We start from the raw sequence: 25,454 nt of genomic DNA, 5'->3' as shown, positions 1-25,454 counted from the left end.
GGAACATAAACATTGGTATAGGCCTGTTGGGCCGAATGGCCTATGCCTGTGTTGTAACTGCTAAATAATAACTAAATGTGTAATCTTTAAGGATGTTGGGCTTTATCCTAGTCTAACTTACACTCACTGTTTTCTGAGTTATAAGCTATAGAAATATGACGCACCAATATTTTATGTTTTCAAATTTTTTTTTTTGGTGAGTTGACTATTATAAAGTTACACAGGTCACTCTCAGAACTATCCATCGAGAAGAGAGAATTTTAGCAGTGGGTTTTGGTTATGGAGCCAGTGTTGTGGCCCCTGCAGATTTACACTTTTATTTTAATTGTGTTGTAGGGAATATTTTGTATTTGAAGAAATTAAGGTAGCAGAGACTTGACTGATACAGTATTACAAGCAGAACTTGTAACCCAACTAGTTCACTAATGCGCTTTTAGGGAAGGAAATCTGCCATCCTTACCTAGTCTGGCCTACACGTGATTCCAGACCCACAGCAATGTGGTTGACTCTTTAATCCTCTGGAATGGCCTAGCAAGCCACTCAGTTCAAGGGCAGTTGGGGATGGGCAACAATTGCTAGCCTAGCCATTGATGCCCACATCCCATCAAAGAATTAAAAAAAAAATCCATTTGCCTTCCTAACCACTTGACGTATTGCATTCTAACTTTTTGTGATTTGTGTACCAGGACTCCCTGTTCCCTTTGTACCACAGAATTCTGCAGTCACTCCATTTAAATAATATATTGTTTTTCTATTCTTCCTGCCAAAGTGGACAAGTTCACATTTTCCTACATTATACTTCGTCTGCCAAACTTTTGCTCACTCACTTAACCTATCTATATGCCTTTGCAGACTCCTTATGTCCCCCTCTCAGCTTACTTTTTTATTTGAAGAAATTAAGGTAGCAGAGACTTGACTGATACAGTATTACAAGCAGAACAGTTCCTGTTTCTGCTGCTAGATCCATACAGAAATTTTACCATAGTAACCAACAGTTTCAATAATGTCAAAATTATTTTTAAAATAGTCATTTGGTAGTACAGAACTTGAGTATCACTGAAAAAAGAGGCAGGCTGTCAAAGCTTTTCATCTTGCACTCATCAGGACAGTTCGCAAGAATGTTAAGACAGCAACAATTTCTACTGCATGAGAAGAGAGTGCTGAATGGTTGGCACGTGGACTCTGATTGCTGGAGGCGTTGCCATGGAGAATGCACCATGGGACAATTAACTGCCAAGCCAGGAGGTTCGAATCTGGTCACAGCATTGCCATGGGGAATGAACCAGGGAATGAATGGCTGTCGTCGACATTTTTGTTTAGCTGAAAATGCATGGATATTCTCCTTCTTTCTGCAAAGGACAGGGCCCTATGTGTGACTATATGTAACTTCTATCATGTGTAAGTGTGCCACACTGCAGGCCCAACTGATAATCTTAAATTGGTTTTCAGTGTAATTCTTAGCACAGTCAGGATTGTTTAGCAAGCGTTGCCCAATCGCCTGGTTTGAATTTGAACAAAGGTTTGGCAGTTTACTGTTCCCTGGGACATTTTCCATAGAAAAGCCTTATGACGACTGGTCCTAGGGCATGGTCCCTCAATTTGTTAACTTCCCAAACAGGACTCCAATTTTGTTATGCTCTCGGATGAGGAGTAATGAGCTGGTTACCCCTTTTTATTCAATCCCTTTGGTTGCAACAAGGTTAATTTAAAAGGGATCCCTCCCCCCAACCCCCTCATTTATCCATTTCCCGATGTATTTATTTTTTTAGAAGGAGCCAATTTAACCAGGTTTTCTTGAGTGAAAGAAAGAGTAAGTTTATTAGCTACTAAAACCTGAGAAAAATAATAAAAATGCAACATACACACACACATACACACACTTCAGAAATGAGCAGTTAAGAGTCCAAATTAAAGTTTGAAAAATATATGCAAGTCAGCCTTTGGCTTCTTTGTGAAGCGTGAATGGCGGTACATTGGGTGATTCCAGTAGAGCTGACTTTGGCGATTTTGCAGTTAGTTTAGAGACACTTGATTCTGCAGGGTGGCTGAAAAGTTGTCCTATTTCCTTTAGATTGTGTCTTCTGCTAATCCTCGCCTCCAGCAACACAGAGAGAGATCCTTTGCCTGTAAGCTGCAATGGGGTGACTGACTTGTTCTTGTTGTTCTGCTTGCTTTTACACACAATCACACATCAGCTTTTTAACTGATTTTCCCCTGTGTATTCTGGAAGGGAAAGAACTATGACCCACACCCAGAGTCCATGTTCTTTTCATCTCAAACCATTTACACATTCTGAGATATAAATCAACTGAAGGTGGATTTTGAACATCTGCTGAGATGTGCAAGGCAGTCTTTTGTCTTTGCAACCACAGGAAATTAAAGTTCAGTCTTTTGCATCTTTCCTATCTCCCTTTCTGTTTGAAGGCGGCTGTGCACCTTTCAGGTACAACATTCCATGTCCTCTCAGGACCAATCAGTTAATTACTATCCAGATCGGAATTTTCCAGAAAGTGGTCACTATACATTATTAGCCATCTTTTGCTCAGTGTTTTTACTTATATTTTTTTAAAAAACAAAGTCTTCCTTTAAAAAGTTCAGATTGCCTGTAAATAATTGGTACTGCTGTTGTTACAGCCTCTACCAATCAAAGTTCACTTGCCAACCAATCAGCACTCTCTCCTCATGCAGTATAAATTGTTATTCCCTTTACTGTTGGTATTGATGAACACTGGACAAAAAGCTTTGACAACATGTCTCTCTCTCCAGCAATATCTTTAAAATATTTTTGAGTGTTGATACCTCTTTTTCATTTTATTTCTCTCTCTGATTGAATAAGACCCCATCTTCAATGCAGTTTTCAATTGGAAGAATAAATGATCCAGCGATGGATTTCCATTATTGCTTTGCACCCAGTGCCCACTTCAGCAAAGTGGGCGAAGATATTTTGGTTGCTTGACACCTATACATGTAGTTTTCCAGTTGATGACTCTTACTGGAATTTGGATGTCAGGGCACTCTTGTGCCTTGTGCCGTCGAGAGGTTAGACTGTTGAAACACATAACTCATCACTGCTGAGTTGGATCTTATCCTGTCCAAACCCATACTGTCACCCAGCACGAGTCACAGGAAGTGATTTTGTCTCCTTTTCCGTTCCATCACACCATCTCTGTTCTCTGCCCAACTGTCCTGAGGCCAGTAGTCACCATTCAAATTGCAACCATGAACAAGATTAGCAAAATCAGCAGAGATCAGATTTAGCAAGTCCCTGTCTATCTGTCTCAGTCCCACACTAGGCTGCAACTTTGCCAACTGATCCATGTGGGAAAGTCTGGATGTTGGTCCTGTTGAGTCCAAAGAGAGATTTGTACGCTGCAGGATTACTTGAGGTAGACTTCCACAGCAAGAGGTAAATATTAATTGTTTTTTATTGTATTTCAGAAGATGTCCTACATTTGTACAACAGGGTGTCTACCTACCCGAAAGCCTTTAGTACACCATTAGAAATGGTTGAAACAAGTTCTGAGGAAAGCTTTATATTTGCTCACGTTTCATCAGTGGACAGGGATGCTCTTTGGGCTGAAGTGGAAGGAGAGCCTGAAAGATCAGGCCTGAATCGGGAAGTGTTAAAGACAAACACCAACCATTCATTTGGCGAACCAGCCCAGAATGTCCCTCCGGAAGAAAGCAAGGATAGCAGTGAGCACACGGAGTCCACCGATACCAGTTCAGGAGCTGTCTCTTCAGGAATCACCTCCTCTGTTTCGCCACCATCCCCAGAGCACCAAGGTGCCATGAGCAATATTGAAGAAGAGGGCCTTGTGTTACATGAGAGAGCTATCATAGACAGGATGGCCAGTAGTGGCCCTCAGCCCAAAACCCAATTGATGCTGGTTCATACTGACTCTGAAAGAACACAGATGTCACAGTCGCTATCCAGTGACGAGGAAGAAATAGATTTGGAATTGCAGTTAATTACCCGAGAAAAGCTTTTAAAACGGCAACAAGAGAAACATGCCTTAGTGGAAGCTTTGTTCAAACATGTCTTGTTATATATCCAGCCTTATGATTCTAAACGGGTGTTGTATGCTTTTTCTGTCCTGGAAGCTGTTTTGAAAACCACTCCCAAAGAATTTACTGAGGCACTGTCTGCCACATATATAGATACCAATTCCACCAGCCAGCTGAGTCTTATACATAACCTTCTAGCTCGCCATCAGGAGTCCATCCTGGGCATGAGTTTTTATGGCAAGCTTTCAAGTCAGGCATTGCCCACATGCCATCACCATTCCTCATTGATAGAATTGCTAATTTACCTCTGTCTGAATTTCTTGAGATCCTACTATCCATGCCAGATGAGGTTGAGTCACAAGGATTTGTTGGGAAACAGGGATGTCCAAGTGAATAGTGTGCAAGTCCTGATTCGGATCATGACGCAGCTGGTTGCAATTGTGAAATCGACTGATGGCAAAAACATTGATCTCATCCACAAGTTGCTGACCAAGTGGAAGGTTCAGGAATATGTGCTACTTTCCCTTTCTGCATCCATGTACATCAGCGAGAAGAGTTACACACTCAGCTTTGCAGAATCCAGCGATCAATTCGTTGAAGAAGGCCTGTCCGAGGAAAGTCTCATTAACTTTGGTCAGGACCAGATTTGGAGTGAGCACCCTCTTCAGATTGAACTCCTGAAGTTGCTGCAGGTCCTGATTGTGCTGGAGCACCACCTTGGTCAGACAGCTGTTGAGCACGAGGGCGCCTCTGACCTTTCCAAGGAGTGGCAAAAGGTCATGAGCTTCCAACATTCTATTACTGCCATGGGGTTTGTAGACTCTCAGGCAATCACCGCCCAGGGAATGTTTGTGTCAGCAGTTGTCAGGGCCTTAGAACCGCAATACGGTTATAGTATTCATCCACCATGGGTGAGCCTGGTCACTGCCTCCCTGCCTTACCTTGGAAAATCCTTGGGGCTGGTGGTTGCACCATTTGTTGCCCGGATCTGTAGAAACCTTGATGATCTTGTTCAGCAGGATGAATGTGAGAGTGAAAAGAACACCGCAAGGTACGCAAGTATCCTTTTTCTCTCTCGATATTTTTGATAGGTGTCTCCTAATGCATCGGGACTTGATGTTTGTTTAAAGTGGTGTTATGGTTGCTTCCATTACTGTGTCATTGATTTACTTAGCATTTAACCAACAGTATTTGATGTATTATAATCTGATTGAAGCGAAGCAATAATGCCATTATCTCTTCCTGTATTAGGTGTCGTACAGTTCCACATGCAACTGTTTTTAGAAATTAAAAGCAAAAAACTGGCTGGTGCTGGAAATCCGAAACAAAAACAAAAATACCTGGAAAAACTCAGCAGGTCTGACAGCATCTGCGGAGAGGAACACAGTTAACGTTTCGAGTCCATATGACTCTTCACCAGAATGGTTCTGGTGAAGAGTCATATGGACTCGAAACGTTAACTGTGTTCCTCTCCGCAGATGCTGTCAGACCTGCTGAGTTTTTCCAGGTATTTTTGTTTTTGTTGTTAGAAATTGTTGTGGTTCAGGAAGGCGGCTCACCACCACTTTTTCAAGGGCAATTAGAGATGGACAACAAATGCTGGCCTTGCACAGGTCCCATAAACAGATATATTTAAAAAAAAAGCTTCCAATGCCTTTTTAAGAGCTATACTTAATATCCTTGAATATCAGTCACTCTGTTAGAAGATAAGTTCTGGAGGAGTAATAATGCTGAAGTATTTCTTGGGTGATTACATATGCAAATGTGAACAGTTTAATCTCTTAACATTGCATTTGATGAATATGTTGCTGAATGTGGTTTCCAGCCACATGGATTGGGAAGATTGAGCTCAATCCATAATTTGTGCTCAGTTTAGGAAAGCAGAATGGCTGAAAGCAGTTGTGTAGTAGTTGAGATGATATTCTGTAATCACACTTTGCTAGAAAATAGAGTGAATGCTTAGTGTAAACTTGCAAAAATGAAATTAGGCTTATAACTTCCCTGAGGTATTATTCTTACTGCCTCTCCCAGATAGAGGAATGAATAGGCCAATTCCGTGTCCTCTTGACATTTGGTGCGGTAACTTCTGTAATGCACAGCTCAGCCGCAAACACCTAGGTGATATTTAATAATAAATCATGTGCATTTCACTAGGCCAGAACTCTGCAAATGTGTGCTTATTGCTCATGTTCACAGTGCAGTGATCCCAGGCAGTAAATTATTTCATCTTTTTGAAAATAAAGGCAGCAGTATTTGCTTTCTCCAAATATCTTTTTAAAAGCTCCTGGATTAACTTTATAATTGAAGACTTCCTGAATTCAATTTGGCACTGCCTTTATGTTATAGTCTACATAATGTCATGCCAAATTAATGTGAGGTGGCCTGTGCCAGGAATTTGTGCATTATTTGGCTTTGATTCAGTCCAGACGTGGTTCAGGATCTGATTCTTGATTTATGCTTCTATTTTCACATCACTAAGAAGTGCTTTTTTTTGGGAGGGGATACGGGGTTTGACTCTGCGTCAAGTATTATGACACAGCTGATGGTAAGACTGAGTTGTTCAAATCCCTGAGGGAAATTTGAAACATAACCCATTTTTGCAATTTATATGTTTCGAGATGCAGGCTTTGAATGCGGTAGTAATAAGACTACTGAGTATCAAGAGGTTTTTTATTAAACTAAATTAAACATTTATTAATACAAGAAAGATTGTAAGCACTTGCATATGTCTGTAAAATTGCTACAATAATAATTACAAAAATCCCCTAATTAATCTAACTCTCAGTTAGACCCTCGCTAAGGCGACAGTAAAACACACAGATTTAAAGAGACTCCTGGCAATGCACACCCTGGACAGTCGCATTCAAAATGAGTTTCTTTCAGCTCGGGATCCTTGCAGATAGACTTGAGGCTTACAGACTGGAGCTTTAGATCTTAGAATCCCTCCTCCTTTTATCAACAGCCTTCTCTTTCTTTATACATATTTTCTCTTTGCATGCAAATTCTCATTGTCACTAGATTTTTTTTAACTTTAAATCTTTTAACAATAAAACCCTTTCATAATACCCACGCTACTAGTAAGCTTTATATAAAAATAAACACGTTTCCGAGCTGCACCTGGTTAGGTGTAATATTTCACCCACTCTTTTGAGTGGTTTATTTAAAAATGCAAATTGCCCCCTTTGCACCTCACCTTCTATTTCCCTATGTTTATCTAATTACCATTTCAAACCTACTTCCCTTCTATACATCAAAGCCTCTAGACCAGCTGGCTTTAATCCAGTTAAGACACACACACACACATACATAGACACAGAGACCACTAAACTCTTTTAAAATAATTTCCAATAACATTATAGACATTATTATATCTTCTTGACTCAAGTATGACCTGAGCTCCTCTGGGCATTTTATATGCTTTTTAAAATATTCATTCATGGGATGTGCCCCCCCCACCCCCCATTCCCAATTGCTCTTGAGAAGGTGATGGTGAGCTGCATAGAATTGTTTTAAACTGTAATCAGAAAATACTGGAAATTCGCAGCAAATCTGTTGATGTCTGTAAAGAGGAAAGATAGTCATTGTTGAACCTTTTTGAGCATTTAGTTGCTTCAACCAATGTTTGTATCTGGCTCTGACATCTCAAATCTGAGCTAGTCAGTGCAAAAGAGGTATGGTCGGGCTGCAATTGATTATGTAGCTAATAGTCTTGAGTCACGTTTTTGTCAGATCACTATGTTGATATGTAAAATGCATTCATTTAATTTTTTTCTCTTTTTTATTCCTTAGCACAACTTCAAAAAAGGAAAATATCCCTCCAGATTATCCACTGACCCTTTTGGAAGGCCTCACTACCATTTCTCACTATTGTCTTTTGGATAGCTCAGCACAGACAAAAAAGGTACTTCCTCGTGAATCGGTGAGCGTACACGTTCAGATATTGCCTGTGCCTACAGTTATGCTACAGTTGGTTGTTGTGATGCTGTACTCCAGAAAGCCAGTTGGTGAAGGACAGTACTGGAGTTGATCTTTATTCAGTCTCGTATTTATTGTGAGGAGTGAAACATTACAAGCCTACATCTCCCAACCTAACCACATCACCGTTTCGATAAATATTTCTTTACACTCTTTTGAGTTTAGTTATAAAACTAATTAACTAATTAAACAAATTAGCAGCCTCTTGAAGGGAATGTCTCTTTATATGTGCTCAATGCCCTCCACCTGTATACAGTGAAACACAATTGATATACCATTAACACAGCACAGTTGTTGAGAGACCGGGGATGGAGGAGAGTGAGAGGGAAATGTCTTGAAAGATGGACAATGTTTCACTTCATGTGGGGAGCAGGAACAGAAAAGGAAGTCTGAAAATTCTCAACAAGTATAAGTGTGGGCTGAAGGTTAGGTGTCAGATGCCCAGTCAGCACATTATTGCTCAGGTCTAAACAAAGCAACTCCTTAACACCTACTTTTAATATGTACATCTTGGTCTGTTTATGGCGAAGATATGAACATAAGTGTTGCCCCTGAGCTGCATGACTGTGCAGCAACCCAAAGGTTCCTGTACAGGCTACGCACGAGTTGGCTCTTTAAAGTTATGGCATCTGTGTGGGTGTGCAAAAAAAATTTCAAAGGAGCCAGGCGCTTAAACTGAATTAGTATATTAACAAGCATAATATTACCCTTTTCCTTCATCCTATTTTGTTCTGCTTATGAGGGCCTGTAGCTAACCTTCGCCCTGATGTCCAAACTCAGGAACTTGATATGTTGGTGAGGGTAGGATTTGGAGTAGGTTATAATTGCTTCCCTTCTCTATGGTTAAATGCCCTATTTAATGGTTAGGCTAACATATGGGCAATACCTCAGTGGCGCCGGGCTCATTACTGACTTCAGAAGAGAAGGAGCGGACGGGGGAGCGGAAAATGACCATCCATTTCTTACATTGCATTTCTCCATAATTAAAAATGTTTACAGCAATCCAGATAGCTGAGGACTAAACCTTTCCTGTGCAAGTTTAAAGAGCTGCAGAGTAAATAGCCCTGATTGGATGGAGGTCCCTTCTCTCTGCTGGGCTTAAGGGTTCCATGTGAAATACATGTGAGCAGTCTCGATCTAGTTCTAAGTGGGTATCCGTCCACAATACAAAACTATTTATACTTTGCCACTGATTAGTTTTCTCAGAAGGCCAGTGCAGGAAAAGCCACCTAGCCGGGGTGCTATTGTGGTTGGGGCTGAATGACCATTTTGGGCTGTGTTTAAGGACACTGACTTGGCAGTGCTTAATGCTGGCACTGGGTACATGAAATGGCCAGAGTTTCATTCCTCAGTAGTATTATTCCATGCTTTGAAGAGCAAGAAAGGAAAGAATCTGGTCTAATGCAGAAAATGTAAAATGCAAACAGAAAAGGCACAGCCGACCAGTTACGCCCACAGAAAAAAGATCCATCAAAATTTCATGGCGGGCAAGGCCAAGCGTTGGGTATCAGTAGCATCTTGGGAAGGAGCTGTACACCCATGTCCTTGACTGAAGAGGTGAATTCATGATTAAGCTGGGTATCTTCATAAGAATTTTTGACTTGACCTGCATTTTGAATGCTTTTTTTTTTGCTTGTATACTTCAACTTTCTCTTTTATATATGTTAAAGAAAGCTTTTTGTCTTTTTCCACTGTCTATACATTTTGTATCAGTCTACCACCACAGGTGACCCCACAAGCATGAAAAATGCGAAGAATGCTATCCTTGAAGAATTGCCTTTAATCATCAACTCTACATCTCTTCTCTGGGGTGTAGTCCGAAGAGAAGAATCCCAGAGAAAGCACATGAATTTGCTTGATACTAGCAAGGCCTCGTCATCCATTTACTTTAAATCAACCAAAGTTAGTAGTGATTAATTCCCTTATTTTGAGGGGTTGGACTGGGGAGAGGTTGACTTAATTGTTCAATTATAACCTGTATAATTCTGACCACTAATTACCTGCCACTTTAAAACAACACAGTCTTATTGCATTATTAGAAATTTTTCAAAAGGCATTACCCATCATAGCACGAGACAGATGTGGTGATGGGCTTTCTCGCCTACTTGTAACTGAAATCCAACTTTGTCTTCAGTCAAATGAGGCTGAGTTGGGTGGAGTTTTAGCAGACAGGTTGACGATTGCAGTAGACCTAGCGTTAGCACCTTTGGGGAACTGTGTTTACTACTTCTGTAAATTATTCATATTATTTGGCAGTAATCTTATCTCAGGAAAACCAAGCTTTGTAGGACATTTTGCTTTCTTTCACTGGAGAATTAGAGAAACAAAAGAACGATTTGGAGGTGAAGATTTTCCCTACACTTGTGACATTAGTGAAAGCTGAATCCTGACAGATTTCACTGGAGGGTTTTCAGTATGTTTTGGATGCGGAGGGAGGTTGCGGTAGGGCAGTCACACTGCAAACATCAGGCTGTAAAAATGGGAGCAAAGAAGAAGAAAAACCCTGCCAGAGCCCATTTTTCACATCTTATACCATTTTTTTAATTTTAAAAGACACTTAAACAGAAAATCTTGGAGCTCCTGAATCCATTTGCTGCTCAGATGGGTGTCCACCTAATGGCGGCTGTGGCAGCAGTGTGGAACAAGAAGAAAAGCAGCAAAATACTGAGTCAAAACAAGGTAAGACCAGTGTTTATTGCTCAAGGCATGTTTGCATTGCAAGGATATTAGTTTAATCTTGACTTTCATTGAGTTCAAGAAGACTCCTGCCTGCTGGGCCATCAATTTTATTTATTTTCAGCTCATGTATAATTAATTAATTCTCGTGTACTGAAATGCTTAAAAACATTGCTATTACTGTAATAAAACAGCCCGAACATCAGGGGCACCCTTTTTTTAAAAATTACACTCGTTATGACACTGATTCAATTGGCTTAAAACCCAACAAATTAAAGGTTGTGGGTTCAAGCCCTATTCCTGGATTTGAACACTTCTCCTAGGCTGACCCTTAAGTGCTGTATGGAGAGAGCATTACGTTGTCAGATAAGATGTTAGGCTGAAGCGCTGTCTGTCTGTGCAGTTGGACTTAAAAGATCCCATTGAGCTATTCAAAGAAGATTTTTTTTTTCCTCTTGATGTCTTGACCACCATTCCTCCCTCATCCATCATTATCAAAACTGATGAGTTTGAACTTGGGCTTATTTGCTGCCTGTGGAACCTTGATGTGCGCAAAATTGACTGCAGTGCTTCCCTACATAACAGAATCACAGAATTTTAACAGCACAGACGGAGACCATTTGGCCCATCGTTTCTTCATCAGCTCTCCAATTGAGCATTATGACCTGCCTTTTCCCCGTACCCCTGCACATTGTTTTGATTCAAATAATCATCTAATGCCCTCTTGAATGCCTCAATTGAATCTGCCCAACAACCGTGATGTTTTGAGAAGTAGATAATTGGATGTGAAATACGTGGGGACATCCTGAGGAAATGATGAGCTGTTTCTAAATGCAAGATTTTACATTTATTTCTATTCATTTTCTCTATGTCCTATTTTTGAAGCTTTCACCATAATTATTTTTAACCAATATGCTCTACCTGTTTCCTATCTCTGATTGTCCTAGCCAACATTATGCCACAACTAACATCATTTAAATATAAAATATTTGGCCATTATCAATGCTGTTTGTGAGAGCTTGCTTTTCACAAATTGGCTGCTGCATTTCCTGCATTATGACATGAACTACACTTGGCTGTAAAGTGCCTTGGGGCAGCTTGAGGCCTTGAAATAAATGCAAGTTCTTTTTTAAGTAAAGTAAATCTTGTAAACTTTTTTCCCCTTCCTTTTTGATGGTAGCAGTTTTTTTATTAGAGTGTTTTTATTGGTTGAAAATGTGGTTTATAAGAACCATTTTTAAACTCAATCAAACTCCAACTTCTGGAGCTTTACATTCACACATCATAGAAACACCCAAGTTTAATGCATCCAAATTTTGTAGATTTACCAGCAGCTCCTGCAGCTTGACAAGTGACAAGAAAATAATTTTGTCCACGGCAGTCAGGGTTAACATCTGTTTCATTCGATCCATTGCAATTGTATCAACAATTTTCATAGGAAATGAATCCGTTGCATATGGTGAAGTTTACAACTAAAACATGCTGTTTCAAAGGTGTAACCTTTTGTTAAAAAGGATACTAGTCGTTTTGAAAAGTAATTCTTGACCAGTCCTTAGATTATAATTTGAAGGTTGTCTTTATCTTTGTAGGCGCGGATTCTGCCTGTAGCCAGTGAAGCTCAGCTAACGCTAGTAGGGTTGGTCCAAGCACTGGACACACTCAACACTGACAGTATTTTACAACTGATAAAGGAAGTTGTCAAGAAGCCACCTCAAACCAAAGAAGAGGTAAAACATTGTGCACTTTTTTTCTTTAGCAAAGACAGGTTCACTTTGTTGGAGGCGAATCTGATTCAAGTGGGGATGGACATCAGTGGAGTGTACTTAAATATTGTTAAAGAAAAAAAAATAGTTGTTGTCTGACTTCAATAGCACCAGGCAATAGGGCATTAGCGTCATAGTCCAGTGATTTGGGTCTAGTACCAAGCTTTGGTGTTGGGTTGGGAATGGGAGCTATTTGTGTCTCAACCATGGTTGGGTAATACTACTGACAGACGCTGGTGGAGAAGCGAAGGAGATTTAAATAGGATAAAAATAATTGCCTCTTCATTTCCAAAAGAGCTTATTGTATACCAAGTGCCCTTTTGAAAATCAAAATTTGATGCCATTGTTATTTGGAGAGATTTATCCTAATCTTTCTTAATATGGCTTATGAGAGTATGTCCATCCTGGACACAGCTTGGCACCACATCCACAAACATTCGTTCCCCTCCACCACCGATGCACAGGTAGTAGCAGTGTGTACCATCTACAAGATGCATTACAGGAATTCACCAAGGGTCCTTAGACAGTCCCTTCCAAACCCACGACCACTAGCACCTAGAAGGACAAGGGCACCAGATATATTGGAACACCACCACCTGGAAGTTCCCCTCCAAGTCACTCACCATCCTGACTTGGAAATATATCGCCGTTCCTTCACTGTCGCTGGTTCGAAGTCCTGGAACTCCTTTCCTAACAGCACTGTGGGTGCACCTACGCCACCACTTTCTTAAGGGCAACTAGGGATGGGCAATAAATGCTGGCCTAGCCAGTGAAGCCCACATTCCGTGAATGACTCACTGGGGATAGTGCACTGCAATATCAAGCCCCACTGCTACCTGAGTGACGACAAATGTGAAAAAGTTTGATCAACCCACCTAATTGTTTAATTTAGGTTAACAGAATATGAGCACCAGGTTTGTAAACTTCATAAATAAACAACTGATTATTGAACAAATTGTCTTTAACCAGTGGCAAAAGAAAGAAATATGAACTGCTAATTTCTGCCCCTTCTTAAATCTCTATTGACACACACATAAGACACAAAAGACACGCAAAAACATGGATTTTAAGGCTGGGATATAACGGTTCAATAGCACCAATTCCGGAGTACAGGATTCAAAGAATTGATTTTGATCAGTGTCTTCCAAATTCCTTTCAGTCCTTTGTTGATGACACAAGGTGGTCTTCCAGCACTTTCAATCTTTATTTCACTGATTGAATACTAGCCTTTCAATATCTCTAATGTGATTTTCCCCTTTTCCCCTTAACAGAGATTTTCAGAGAGAGCGCAGATTGTAGAGATTGTTGAGAGGAAAAAGCCAGCTAGCTGTTATTGTAGAATTACTGGAATCTTACACACATAGCAGAGAGAGGTTTTGGGTCTTGTCCCTTTCAGGCTAGGAGCTATTCTGCTGCTGCACTACTCTCGTACAACCCTGGTCACCTGGTCAGAAACCAATTAAAACGTTGTTGCCAGGCAGTTCCCCACGAGATCAAACCATTCCTCAGCACCATTCTGTCTTTCATGGTACGCTCTGTTCCAGGACAGCAATGTCTCACACTGTTCCAGTAAACATGTCTTTCCAACTGCAGCCTTTGTAATTTTAATCCACAGTCCAATAGGAAACAAAAGATATGTTCTTTACATTATATAAAAAAGAGGACATTGGCGATTAAGCATGGTGCTAAGTATGTCTCTAATTCAGCCAGTGTTCTCCTCCTTAGCTGTGTCTTGTATGTAGGCGTTAAGAAGCCAGACACCACACCACAAAAGGGAGATAGGAAATTGGAGGACAAACCACCTGAAGATATATGTTCAAATGTCTGCTAACAATTGGTTTTAATGTAATATTGTTAGGGGTCTCAGAGCAGGTCTTCAGCCATCCTGTCAGCTGGGGAAATTTGTGGCGCAGGAGATGAAGTGACACACAAACAAAGTAATTTCCATTGAAGAAAAAACCACTCCGGGGGTCTGGGTCAGGGCCAGGGTGAGAAGTCGCAACCAAAACTGCGCGCGCTTCCTAACGCTGCTGCAGCCCCTCCCGCCACCCAAATTTTCTCCATTTCTCCCAGCCCCCAAGGCATTGACACTTGCATGCCTGGTAGCTTCCTGATTATTTGCCCAAGTGCTTGTGAGACTAGCATCTGTCATCAGGCTTTTCCATCATTGACCTTCCCCCTAAAGCAAGAATGCTGAAACCAGTTGTCGTTTTCCCACCATTTTTCTGTCTGACAAGAGCAGCCTTGATCCACACCAAATAAATGTGAAATCTATCTGCATCATTATGTACCGTAATTACATGATGAACCTATCGTCGGGATTTTCCTCACCCACCTGCCAACGTGATCATCCAGTCCCGCCGCAAGTCAATGGACTTCTGGCTGGCGGTGGGGGAGGGGGGGGCGCCTCACCCATGGCGGGTCTCATCTGCAACGGGGTTGGAAAATCCCGGCCTATATATTCAATTATCGGGGAGTCCGTAATTGTTTACAATCTTGAAGAAATGCAGTCTGACGGTGTAAAATGCTAATTTGTTTAAATCCACTGAAAGTTAGGTTTAAAACATTGGATAGCTTCTTGTATTATTGGATAACTTTATTGTGCTTTTTTTTCCAGAAACCAACTTTGGTTGATATCCCAATGCTGCAGTTCAGTTTTGCGTTGCTTCAGAGGTAATTCTGTTGTTCAAAGAGTTTAAAACATATTTTCTTACATTTGCACTGATTATTATTGAGGTGTGGCAAAACTGTTAAAAGAATGAAGTGAAGCAAACTTGAAAATTTGCATTATTGCTACAAATGTATGAATTTTTGCAAGTAAGAAGCTATTTCCAGTATCTTGTCCACTTAATGCTCAGATTACTAGAATATGAGTGGGAGTTTGCAAGTCTGTTGATTAAATGTTCCAATTTCATCTAAACTCATCCATTAGATTATAGCTCCTTGCCATTCTTGGCTATTCTTTATATTTGATGAGCTAACTAAAACCGCTGATTGCATTTACACTGCCTTTCAAAAATTCAATTATTTTGTGAATTGGATGAACCATCATTCGAGATAGTTTCAAAACACTACAAAGTAGAATTTTGCTTGAACCAGGCAACATTTATCTCTTTACACTTGTACATTGCCAATTGATGCAATTTTTATTGGTCCTATGAAAACTGACACTACCCTTCCGGTTTCTTGTTCCCTTGAACGTCCTGATATCATGAAGGTGAGCCACCGATTTCGATACTCTTTGGGCGACTATAAGGAGATAAATCGCTGGTGGTAGAGAAACACTATGCTATTTTTCTGCTTCCCTTTCTCTCGGAGAAACTCCACTCCTCCACTTCAAAAGTAACTGGTTCGAATCAGGAACTCACTAGAATGAGGATCAAAGCTAGTTTAACCCTCACCCCCCCATTTCACTGAATTTCACTTTTAGCAAGGACAACTGACCTCAATTATAATTTATGTTCTTTTATTACAGGCTTTCCATAGCTAGTTTACAGAATGTTCTGCCATCCTTGCTCAGCCTGTTGAAGGAATCAGTTCAATTGAATTTAGCTCCACCCGGGCATTTCCTTTTACTTGGGTAAGTAACTTTTCGATTTGCTGATGGGAACCTCATCCAGCCCGTGGATGAGGTTTCCTAAAAAATGCAAAGGCCGCTTGGCCTTTTTGCCTGCCCGCCAACCGTAAGGTTGGACATGCAGTGAAAATTTTCTTTCAATTACCTTTTTAATGGCGTTAATAGGTCTTTTAATTGTCAGTAGGCGCCAATCGAAATATCATGCAAGTGTGCGATGACATCGGGATGCTTGCCCGACATCATCGCATGTTGTTTTACGCTCAGTTGAGTCGGGCATGCGCCTCCCCGCCCCACAAGCTAAAAATTCTCCCTATGTGATTTTTCACCATAGCCTTCCAGAAATGCATCCAATTGCTTTTGAACCCATTTAAGCATAAGAATATAAACAGGAGAAGACCATATGGCCAATTGAGCTTGCTCCACCATTCAGTTAGATCATGGCTGATCTTGGGCTTCAACTCCATTTTCCTGCCCATTCCTCATATCCCTTGATTCACTGTGAGAGCAAAATTCTGTCTGTCTCAGCCTTAAATATATTCAATGATGTCACATCCACATCCCTGTCGGGTAGAGAATTGCAAAGATTCATAAACCTTTGAGTGTAGAAATTTCCCCTCATCTCAACCCTAAGTGATTTGCCCCTTATTCTGAAACCGTGCCACCTTGTTCTAGATTCCCTAGTCAGGGGAAATAACTTATAACTACCCTGTCAAGCACCTTCATAACCGTGAATGCTTCAATGAAATCACCTCTCATTGTTAGAGACTGTAGAGAATATAGACCCAATTTACTCAGCCTTTCATCATAAGACACCTTATCCCAGGGACCAATCTAGTGAACCTTTGCTGTACTGCTTCCATGTGCATGTGTATCCTTCCTTAAATATGGAGACAAAAAATACACTAAGTATTCCAGGTGTGGTCTCACTGAAGCCCTGTATGACTTTAGCAAGACTTATTTATTCTTGTACTCCAGTTCCCTTGCAATAAAGGCCAACATGCCATCTGCCTTTCTAATTGCCTGCTGTACCTGCATGCTAACTTTTTATCTTCCCCGTATGAGTATGCTCAAGTCTCTCTGAACAACAATATTTACAAGTTTCACACCTTTTAAAAAATATTCTGCTTTTATATTCTTACTACTAAGGTGAATAACTTCACACTTCCCCACATTAAAATCCATCTGCCACCTTGCTGCCGACCTACTTAACCTGTCCATATCTCTTTGCAGCTTCGCTTTGTTCTCCTCAAAGCTTGCATTCCCACCTAGCTTGGTATCATCAGCAAACTTAGATACATTACTCTCTGTCTCTTTGCCTAAGTCATTAGTACGGATTGTAAATAGCTGAAGCCTTAGCACTGATCCTTGCAGCACTCCATTTGCCACAACCTGCTAACTTGAAAATGATGGAGGCTATTGGAGGCTGGAAGAAAGGTATACAAAGAAGCACCTCTGCACCCAATTCTCAAGTTAGTACTTGTTCCCCGTCACACTCAGTCCGAACACACGGTCCTCATCATCTTTACTTTGTGCTTCCACTCTTTCTATGATTTTACAAGAGTATTTTTAATGCTCTATATAGATCCCATTTCATATCACAGAATCTATCAGAGCAGAAGAGGCCCTTTGGCCCATTGAGTCTGCACCAACACATGAGGAACACCTGACCTACCTACTTAATCCCATTTACCAGCACTTGGCCCATAGCCTTGAATGTTATGACATGCCAGGTACTTTTTAAAGGATGTGAGGCAACCCGCCTCCACCACCCTCCTAGGCAGCGCATTCCAGACCATCACCACTCTCTGGGTAACAAAAGTTTTCCTCAAATCCCCCCAAACCTCCTGCCCCTTACCTTGAACTTATGTCCCCTGGTGACTGACCCTTCAACTAAGAGGAACAGCTGCTCCCTATCCACCCTGCCCATGCCCCTCATAATCTTGTACACCTCAATCAGGTCGCCCCTCAGTCTTCTCTGCTCCAACGAAAATAACCCAAGTCTCTCCAACCTCTTTTCATAACTTAAATGTTTCATCCCAGGCAACATCCTGGTGAATCTCCTCTGCATCCCCTCCAGTGCAGTCACACCCTTCCTATAATGTGGCGACCAGAACTGCACACAGTACTCCAGCTGTGGCCTCACCAAGGTTCTATGCAACTCCAACATGGCCTCCCTATTTTTGTAATCTATGCCTTGATTGATAATGGCAAGTATCCCATATGCCTTTTTCACCACCCCATTAACATGCCCCTCTGCCTTCAGAGATCTATGGACGCACACACCAAGGTCCCTTTGTTCCTCAGAACTTCCTAGTGGCATGCCGTTCATTGGAAGGAGTAATTTGACAAGGAAGTATTCAAAGTGTATCACCTCACACTTTTCAGTGTTAAATTCCATCTGCCACTTATTTGACCATCCCGTCTATATCTTCCTGTAGCCCAAGACACGCAATCTCACTGTTAACCACCCGGCCAATCTTTGTGTCATCCGCAAACTTAATAATCCTACCCCCCACGTAGTCATCTATGTCATTTATATAAATGACGAATAATAGGGGACTGAGCACAGATCCCTGTGGTACGCCACTGGACACTGGCTTCCAACTACTAAAGTGGTCCATTATTAGCCTATGATGCCACTAATTGTTCTGAGGCCCAGTTTGTAGAAGGTTTGTGGAGTGCACACATAGACAGCTTATGTCTCAGCTTTGCTTAAGATTTGGTTGCGGTACATGAGGAGCATCAGAGTTGTGCAGATACCACTGTGTTCTGGTGTGACCTTATCCAGGTCATTTTATTGCAATGTTGTTGACTTCTAATTTTTAAAATTAATTTGTAGAATATTAAATGACTTTATGTCTCGAAACCCTAATTTGGAAAACAAAAAGGATCAGAAAGATCTGCAGGTAAGATGGAATATTTTTTGACTAAATTTAGTATATTAAAGCTAATTTCTAGCGCCTTCATATATTTTGCATTGGAACTGTTTTGTGCCTTCTTTTACAAGGAGGTGGCCCAAAAAATAATTGAAGCTGTAGGGAATGCTGTTGGTTCCTCGCTCGAACAGACCAGCTGGCTGAGCAGAAATTTGGAAGTAAAAGCTGGGCCTCAGGTTTATTTGGAGGAGACCAATTCTGACATTGTTGAACATGGTAAATATCTCGAATCTCTTTGAGGCTCATTTCTATAATGTTAGTTGCTTAGTTATGCGTAATTTATGATGGCTAGATTTTTTTAAAAAGCAGCAACTGCTGGGCTACTTGGGCTGAGTGGTCTGTTTCTATCCCATATATTCTATCACCAGAAACACCATTGTCTTGTCGCATGACTCCTCCATACAAAGGCCATCTGTTGAGGCACCCTCTGATATATTTGGAACAAACATGAACCAGGATATTGGGTTCATATTACATAGGTTACATAGACTATGCGGCCCAACAGGTCCTATCAATGTTTATTATTTTTAAAAATTCATTCATGGGATGTGTGCTTCGCTGGCTGGGTCACCTATGTTCTACTGAAGCCTCCTCTCAGCTTTTCTCATCTAAATGTACCATTGTATGGCACCCACACATTCAAGATAATTTTACTACTGTAAGCAAAAGGTGCAGTAGCACCTGGCATACAGGCCAATTCTGTGGAATCTCATTGGCCTATTACAATGTCAACAAGCAAAAGGGACAGAGTTGGCAAGTTGACGAAATCTTAGTGCGGAGACATAGGTGTAATATCTGAAGAAACAGGCAGATTGTTTTTGGTGATTAACATTAGTCTAGACTATCATTTACTTCTTATTGGTCTACCCTTGTATATTTTGTAAAAATATTTTATTCACATAGCTACGTAAGCAGTTTAATTTCCTGGTGCTTGGTAATGAACAACAAAGTGTTTGGAAGCAGTATTTTGCAACGAACATGTTTTAACTGATGTGTAATGTCCCTTTGCTTACAGTCTGTGTTTAACATGTTTTGCTTTTTTCTTGTTGTGTGTTGGGCATTTGCTGGTTGCCCTTGTTTTTATAAGTTGTCTCACATTTGTGCTGTAACAATGGATCCATTCACAATGTGAAAAATAAACACTTTACTTGGGGAATAAAAAGCATTGAAGCTACAAAATAGATCTGATTTGCTATTGCTTAGATCCATTCAGAAATCAGCATTTTTGCTTTTGTGTGATTTTTTTTTAAATACAAAATTGTGGTGCTCAATCAGCAAATCATGCATGCAGTAACTATAGAAATATAATATGATGTATTGTGGGATGTCATGCTATGCCAGATGACATGTCTGTCGAATGTATCTATGTAAGATGGTGACATCATTTTTTCATTTGTTCACGGGATGTGGGCTTCACTGGCTGGGCCACCATTAATCGCCCATATCTATTTGCCCTTGAGAAGGTGGCGGTGAGCTGCCATCTTGAACCGCTGCAGTCCATGTGGTGTAGGTACACCCACAGTGCTGTTAGGGAGGGAGTTCCAGGATTTTGACCCAGCGACAGTGAAGGGACGGTGACATGTTTCCAAATCAGGATCGTGTGTGGTTTGGAGGGGAACTTCCAGGTGGGTGGTGTTCCCATCTGTCTGCTGCCCTTGTCCTTCTAGATGACGTTGGTCATGGGTTTGGAAGGAGCTGGCTAAAGAGCCTTGGTGAATTCCTGCAGTGCATCTTGTAGATGGTACATATTGCTGCTACTGTGTGTCGGTGCAGTAATGGTAATGTCACTGGACTAGTAATCCAGAGGCCCAGACTAATGTTTTGGGGAAATGGCTTCCGCGGCAGTTGGTGGAATTTAAATTCAATTAGTATATCTAGAATATAAACCTAGTCTCAGTGATGCTGACCATGACAACAATCATTGATTGTTGTTAAAAACCCATCTGGTTCATGAATGTCCTTTAGGAATCTGGCATCCTTACCTGGTCCGGCCTACATGTGACTCCCGACCCACAGTAATGTTGTTGACTCTTAACTGCCCTCTGCAATGGCCTAGCTGCCATTCAGTTCAAGGGCAATTAGAGATGGGCAACAAATGCTGGTCTTGCCAGTGTCTCCCACGTACCATGAAAGATAAAGGAAAATAAATAGCTTAGATTCTGTTCACCAGTGTGTGGACAGGATTTTAATATTCATCAGTTCAGATGTGTGCGTGACCATTCGTTGTGTAAAATATTAAGTTTTTGGCGTACCTGGTTCACAGGTGCAACATGTAATTGAGGTCTTGCAATGTTTGGGTGAAGTGTATTAAAGTGTCAGGTGAAGTAAGACATTGTTCTGGTTTGTATTTTGAGGCTCGTTCTCCCCACCTTTGCCTGTGGTATCAACAGCAGTCGCTTCTTTATACAGTGTGCAGGCTCTAACTTTGCTGGCTGAGGTAAGTCTGTGTGTGCAAGCATGTAACTTCAATTAATTCATAGATAATTCTCATTGATATAATTAAACTTTTACCCCTATTATTTTTCAGCCAATCTTAAATGCCACCTTAATTCTGTGTTTCACTCTACACCCTTGTGATTTTTTTTTTAATGAAGTTAACTCATTTTACGAGTCTGCTGCATTGTTGCCCTCAGTGCTGCAGGTAAACATGTTCTTCATCCTCCCTCAGGATAGTTTTCAATTTAATGAGAAGTTATTTATTCTCTCTAAGTGCATTTTGTTTTTCTCACCTTGTGTAGCCTGTAGAATAGATGGGTAGTCTGCTCCCAGGATCCTGCTAGTGCCACTCATACTTGTCGAGCGGTATAGAAAAGTGGGTTAGGGTCATAAGTTCTCTCCATTATTTATCTTCGATCAGTTCAGTCCTCCATGTGCTCCTGACAGGTTGTGGCTGCTGTTTTCTCATTGCTGGGGAGAATGCAACCTCAGCTGCGTGTGTGAATTAAATTTAGAATTATACATTCGGTGACCTGTAGTAACAATGCCGAAGTAAGCAATATAGCTCTCCTGATGATGAGAGCCACCAGTTATAGGAACATAGAGCAGGAGTGGGCCATTCAGCCCATCAAGCCTGCTCTGCCATTCGATACAATCATGGCTGATCATCCACTTCAATGGCCTTTTCCCGACACTAACCCCATATCCCTTTATGTCATTGGTATTTGGAAATCTGTAAATCTCTGCTTTAATCATACTGAATGACTGAGCTTCCACAGCCCTCTGGGGTAGAAAATTCCAAAGATTCACAATGAGGGGAAAAAAAATACAGCTTTGAGAAAGTTTGAAATGTCTATAATCCTTATATAATTTTTAAAACAATTTAATGCAAATTGTACATCTCACTGCGGGTTCCTACCCGCACAATGGTTTTATTCCTTTGGTACCTTGTGCCTGAGGTACTTTGTTTCAAGCGAAGTCTTGTCCTTGTGTTTCTGGCAGCTTTCATTTGAATTGGCTTTTTTTTGGTATCATTTTCAGCTGCTCGCTCCACTTCTTGATATGATTTACCGCAGTGATGAAAAGGAGAAAGCAGTGCCTCTCATCTCACGGCTGCTGTACTATGTGTTCCCGTACCTGAGAAACCATAGGTAACGATGAAATGTTTACACAGTTGCTTCAACCAATTGCTACGGTGTTGAGAGTTCATGGATCCAGCGTTTCGGACCAAATAGATCAAAATTTATTTTCTGTATAGAATTTCAAACTACAAAATAAACCCGTACCTTTATCTCGGCTTCTTTCAGTCAGTGGGAGGTCAAAGTAATGATATAAATGTCTGTGTTTTACGCGTGCCTGTGCATTTCATCTTAGGCTTACTTTATTCGGCGTATGGAAACCAGTTTTTCATGTGAGCAAATGTGTCAATTTATGGACCGGAGTCTGCAGCTGGGAATAAAGGGTCTGGGAATAAAGGGGTTGGATTTCGTGGTATAAATCCAGAATCTCGCTGAAGTGAGCATCAGGATAAAAGCAGTTATAAACTGGGCTGATGTTCCAGTTGATGTAAATTCTGCATCGTCAGAGGTGCTGTCCTTCAGATGAGATGTTAGACTGAAATCTAGTTTACTTCAGCTACCAAAAAAAAAGTAACTACTTGCGGAATGTTTTTGCTGCATTTTGTACATTGCATTTGCCATCATAGCTTTTCACGTACTCCAGGCATCTGGAGACATTTTAGCTGTGTCTGCATAAACCAGTTGAAATGTTGCATAATTGCCACCGAAAATAGTTTAATAAAAGCAAAATACTGCAGGTGCTAGACATCTGAAATAAAAACAAAGTGCTGGAAAAACTCAGCAGGCCTGGCAACATCTCTGGAGAGAGAAAAAGAGTTAATATATTGAGTCCATATGACTCTTCAGAGCTCTGGGCTGGCCAGCCGAATGTTTTACGTGCCCCACCCCCAGTCAAAAATACTGAGGTTGGGGGCTGCAAACTCCTCCATGACTGCACCTCAGGCAGAATTGGCAAAGACTGTAGCAACATTGTTGCATTATATAATTGCATTTTATATGTGTAAATAATGTCCGTTTCTTAGGCAGCAGAAAAAGACACTTTTAGTTTTAGTACTTATTGGTACAAAATTGGGAGTTTTACTTGGGCTACATGATGGCTATGTAGTAAGTTTTTTAAAAAAAAGCGTCAAATGCACTGAGGAGATTAGGGCAAAATTCTCATATCTTGCTGTCCCATATGTGGAGGAATTTAAGCAGTTGTAGCCATGATGCTGTCATTTCTCTTTGTCTCCCTGTTGTGTTTGGCATTAGATAATACTACAGGGCGTCGTTACTTTGGTCTTTTTTAACTGTAAAAGATTTGTTTCTTTTTGTTCAGTCCTGCTTTAAAAGTGCGTTTTTAAAAAAGGAAATTTATATTATTCAGGGCTATTGCCAATCCTTTGCTGACCAGAAATATTTTGACCACGATGAAGTTTTAAAAAAAAAAATTTTTCTGTAAGAATGTAGAACATGTGCATTTTTTCCTTTTGAAGTGGATGTGTACATTTTAGTTTAACTGAAGATGTGCTTAATTTTGGGTGTAGAGATTATATACTAATTATTGTGTTTTTTCTTTGGTAAACACTGAAACTCTCTTCCTTTCATTTCCTCTCAGTGGGTACAACATTCCCAGTTTTCGAGCCAGTGCTCAGTTACTGAGTAGTCTGAGTGGCTATGCCTACACCAAGAGAGCATGGAAGAAGGAAGCCTTTGATCTCTTCATGGATCCACTCTTTTTCCAGATGGACTCCTCTTGTATTAACCAGTAGGAAAATAATGTCTTTTCCTGTGTAAAACTCCAGTTTCTTATACTGTTTATTGAGAATGGGTATGTAAATTTCACTTGGAGGTGCTTTACAGTTTTGCCAAAGTATATCCTGCTATGCATCCTCGTGCCCACAGAAAGTGGACATCAAACCTTTGATTACCGTATGCAAGACTAAAGCTTCAGCAAATCTGACTCTTATGGCTGCAGTTTCCAAAGTAGATGTCAAATTACGGTATGAACTCATTAAGTCAAAGGAAACTGTCGGGATGCGGGATGTTTAGAACTTGCATTTTGCTGGACTGGTGAAGGAGGTGTGGACAATAGGTTGTGAAGCACAGCTCTATTTAGGTCTGTGCCTACAACAGTACTTGAACCAATGCCACCATATCCCCCGCAGAGGTTTGTATTCGGACCATTTCCATTAGCTGCTCACCAAGCTGTCAATGGCTTCCTAATTCTGCACCCCTTCTCCATTTCTTATAGACTATGGTAAATCTGGAGACTTCTTCCAACTTACTTCAGTCTACTCTTGCTATAGTCCATATTTGCTATTTTACCCCATGATAGTCAATACACTGAAGAATTCAATTTGTTTTTCTAAGCATTTTTCAATAGTCCTAAAGTAATGGTTGCTATGTTGATGTAAATGTTTAAGGAGCATCCTTCAAAGCTGAAGAGATGATATTAAGGATTGGAGGTGGAATATGATTAGGTAAAAGAATTCAAGAACAAACATGCATTCATATAGCTATATTCAGAATTTCAGGATATTTCATCACATCAAAGGCAGTGAATTAATTTTAAGTGCATCCACCACCTTCAACACTCACTACCCCTCTGCCATCTTAACAGACTACCCCATCCGCCAGTTCAACATTCACTCCCTCCGTCAACGATGAACAGTGGCAGCAGTGTGTACCGTCTACAAACTCACTAAGGCTCCTTTGATAGCACCTTCCAAGTCCCTGACCTCTACCACCTAGAAGGACGAGGGCAGCAGATGCATGGGAACACCACCAACTGCAGGTTCCCCTCCAAGCCACACAACATTCTGACTTGGAAGTATATCGCTGTTCCATCACTGTCGCTGAGTCAAAATCCTGGAACTCCCTCCCTAACAGCACTGTGGATGTATCTACACCTAATGGACAGCAGCAGTTCAAGAAGGAAGCTCATTGCCACCTTCTCAAGGGCAATTGGGGATGGGCAATAAATGCTGGCCTAGTCAACGACACCCAGAATAAAAAAAGTCAC

At 40.9% G+C, this 25,454-nt stretch overlaps 1 protein-coding gene across 6 annotated transcripts in view; it reads left to right on the top strand.

Moving 5' to 3' along the window:
- The window catches only part of dop1b (DOP1 leucine zipper like protein B), a 133,230-nt gene that overhangs the window by 84,852 nt on the left and 22,924 nt on the right, over positions 1-25,454 (top strand). For 4 of the 6 annotated variants that reach the window (XM_041211835.1, XM_041211836.1, XM_041211833.1 and 1 more), the window contains 12 exons: positions 3,439-5,059; positions 7,798-7,909; positions 9,697-9,885; positions 10,537-10,662; positions 12,249-12,386; positions 15,040-15,095; positions 15,898-16,002; positions 18,839-18,905; positions 19,007-19,151; positions 21,290-21,372; positions 22,413-22,522; positions 24,048-24,197. In XM_041211835.1, the coding sequence (XP_041067769.1) occupies positions 3,439-5,059; positions 7,798-7,909; positions 9,697-9,885; positions 10,537-10,662; positions 12,249-12,386; positions 15,040-15,095; positions 15,898-16,002; positions 18,839-18,905; positions 19,007-19,151; positions 21,290-21,372; positions 22,413-22,522; positions 24,048-24,197 (2,902 nt within the window). Of the gene's footprint in view, positions 1-3,438; positions 5,060-7,797; positions 7,910-9,696; positions 9,886-10,536; positions 10,663-12,248; positions 12,387-15,039; positions 15,096-15,897; positions 16,003-18,838; positions 18,906-19,006; positions 19,152-21,289; positions 21,373-22,412; positions 22,523-24,047; positions 24,261-25,454 lie in introns of all 6 variants that reach the window. The other 2 variants (XR_005945888.1, XM_041211834.1) reach the window with 2 other exon arrangements.

The sequence above is a fragment of the Carcharodon carcharias genome, chromosome 18, assembly GCF_017639515.1.
Source record: "Carcharodon carcharias isolate sCarCar2 chromosome 18, sCarCar2.pri, whole genome shotgun sequence".
NCBI lineage: Eukaryota > Metazoa > Chordata > Chondrichthyes > Lamniformes > Lamnidae > Carcharodon > Carcharodon carcharias.
This window is presented reverse-complemented; position numbering and strand designations above follow the sequence as displayed.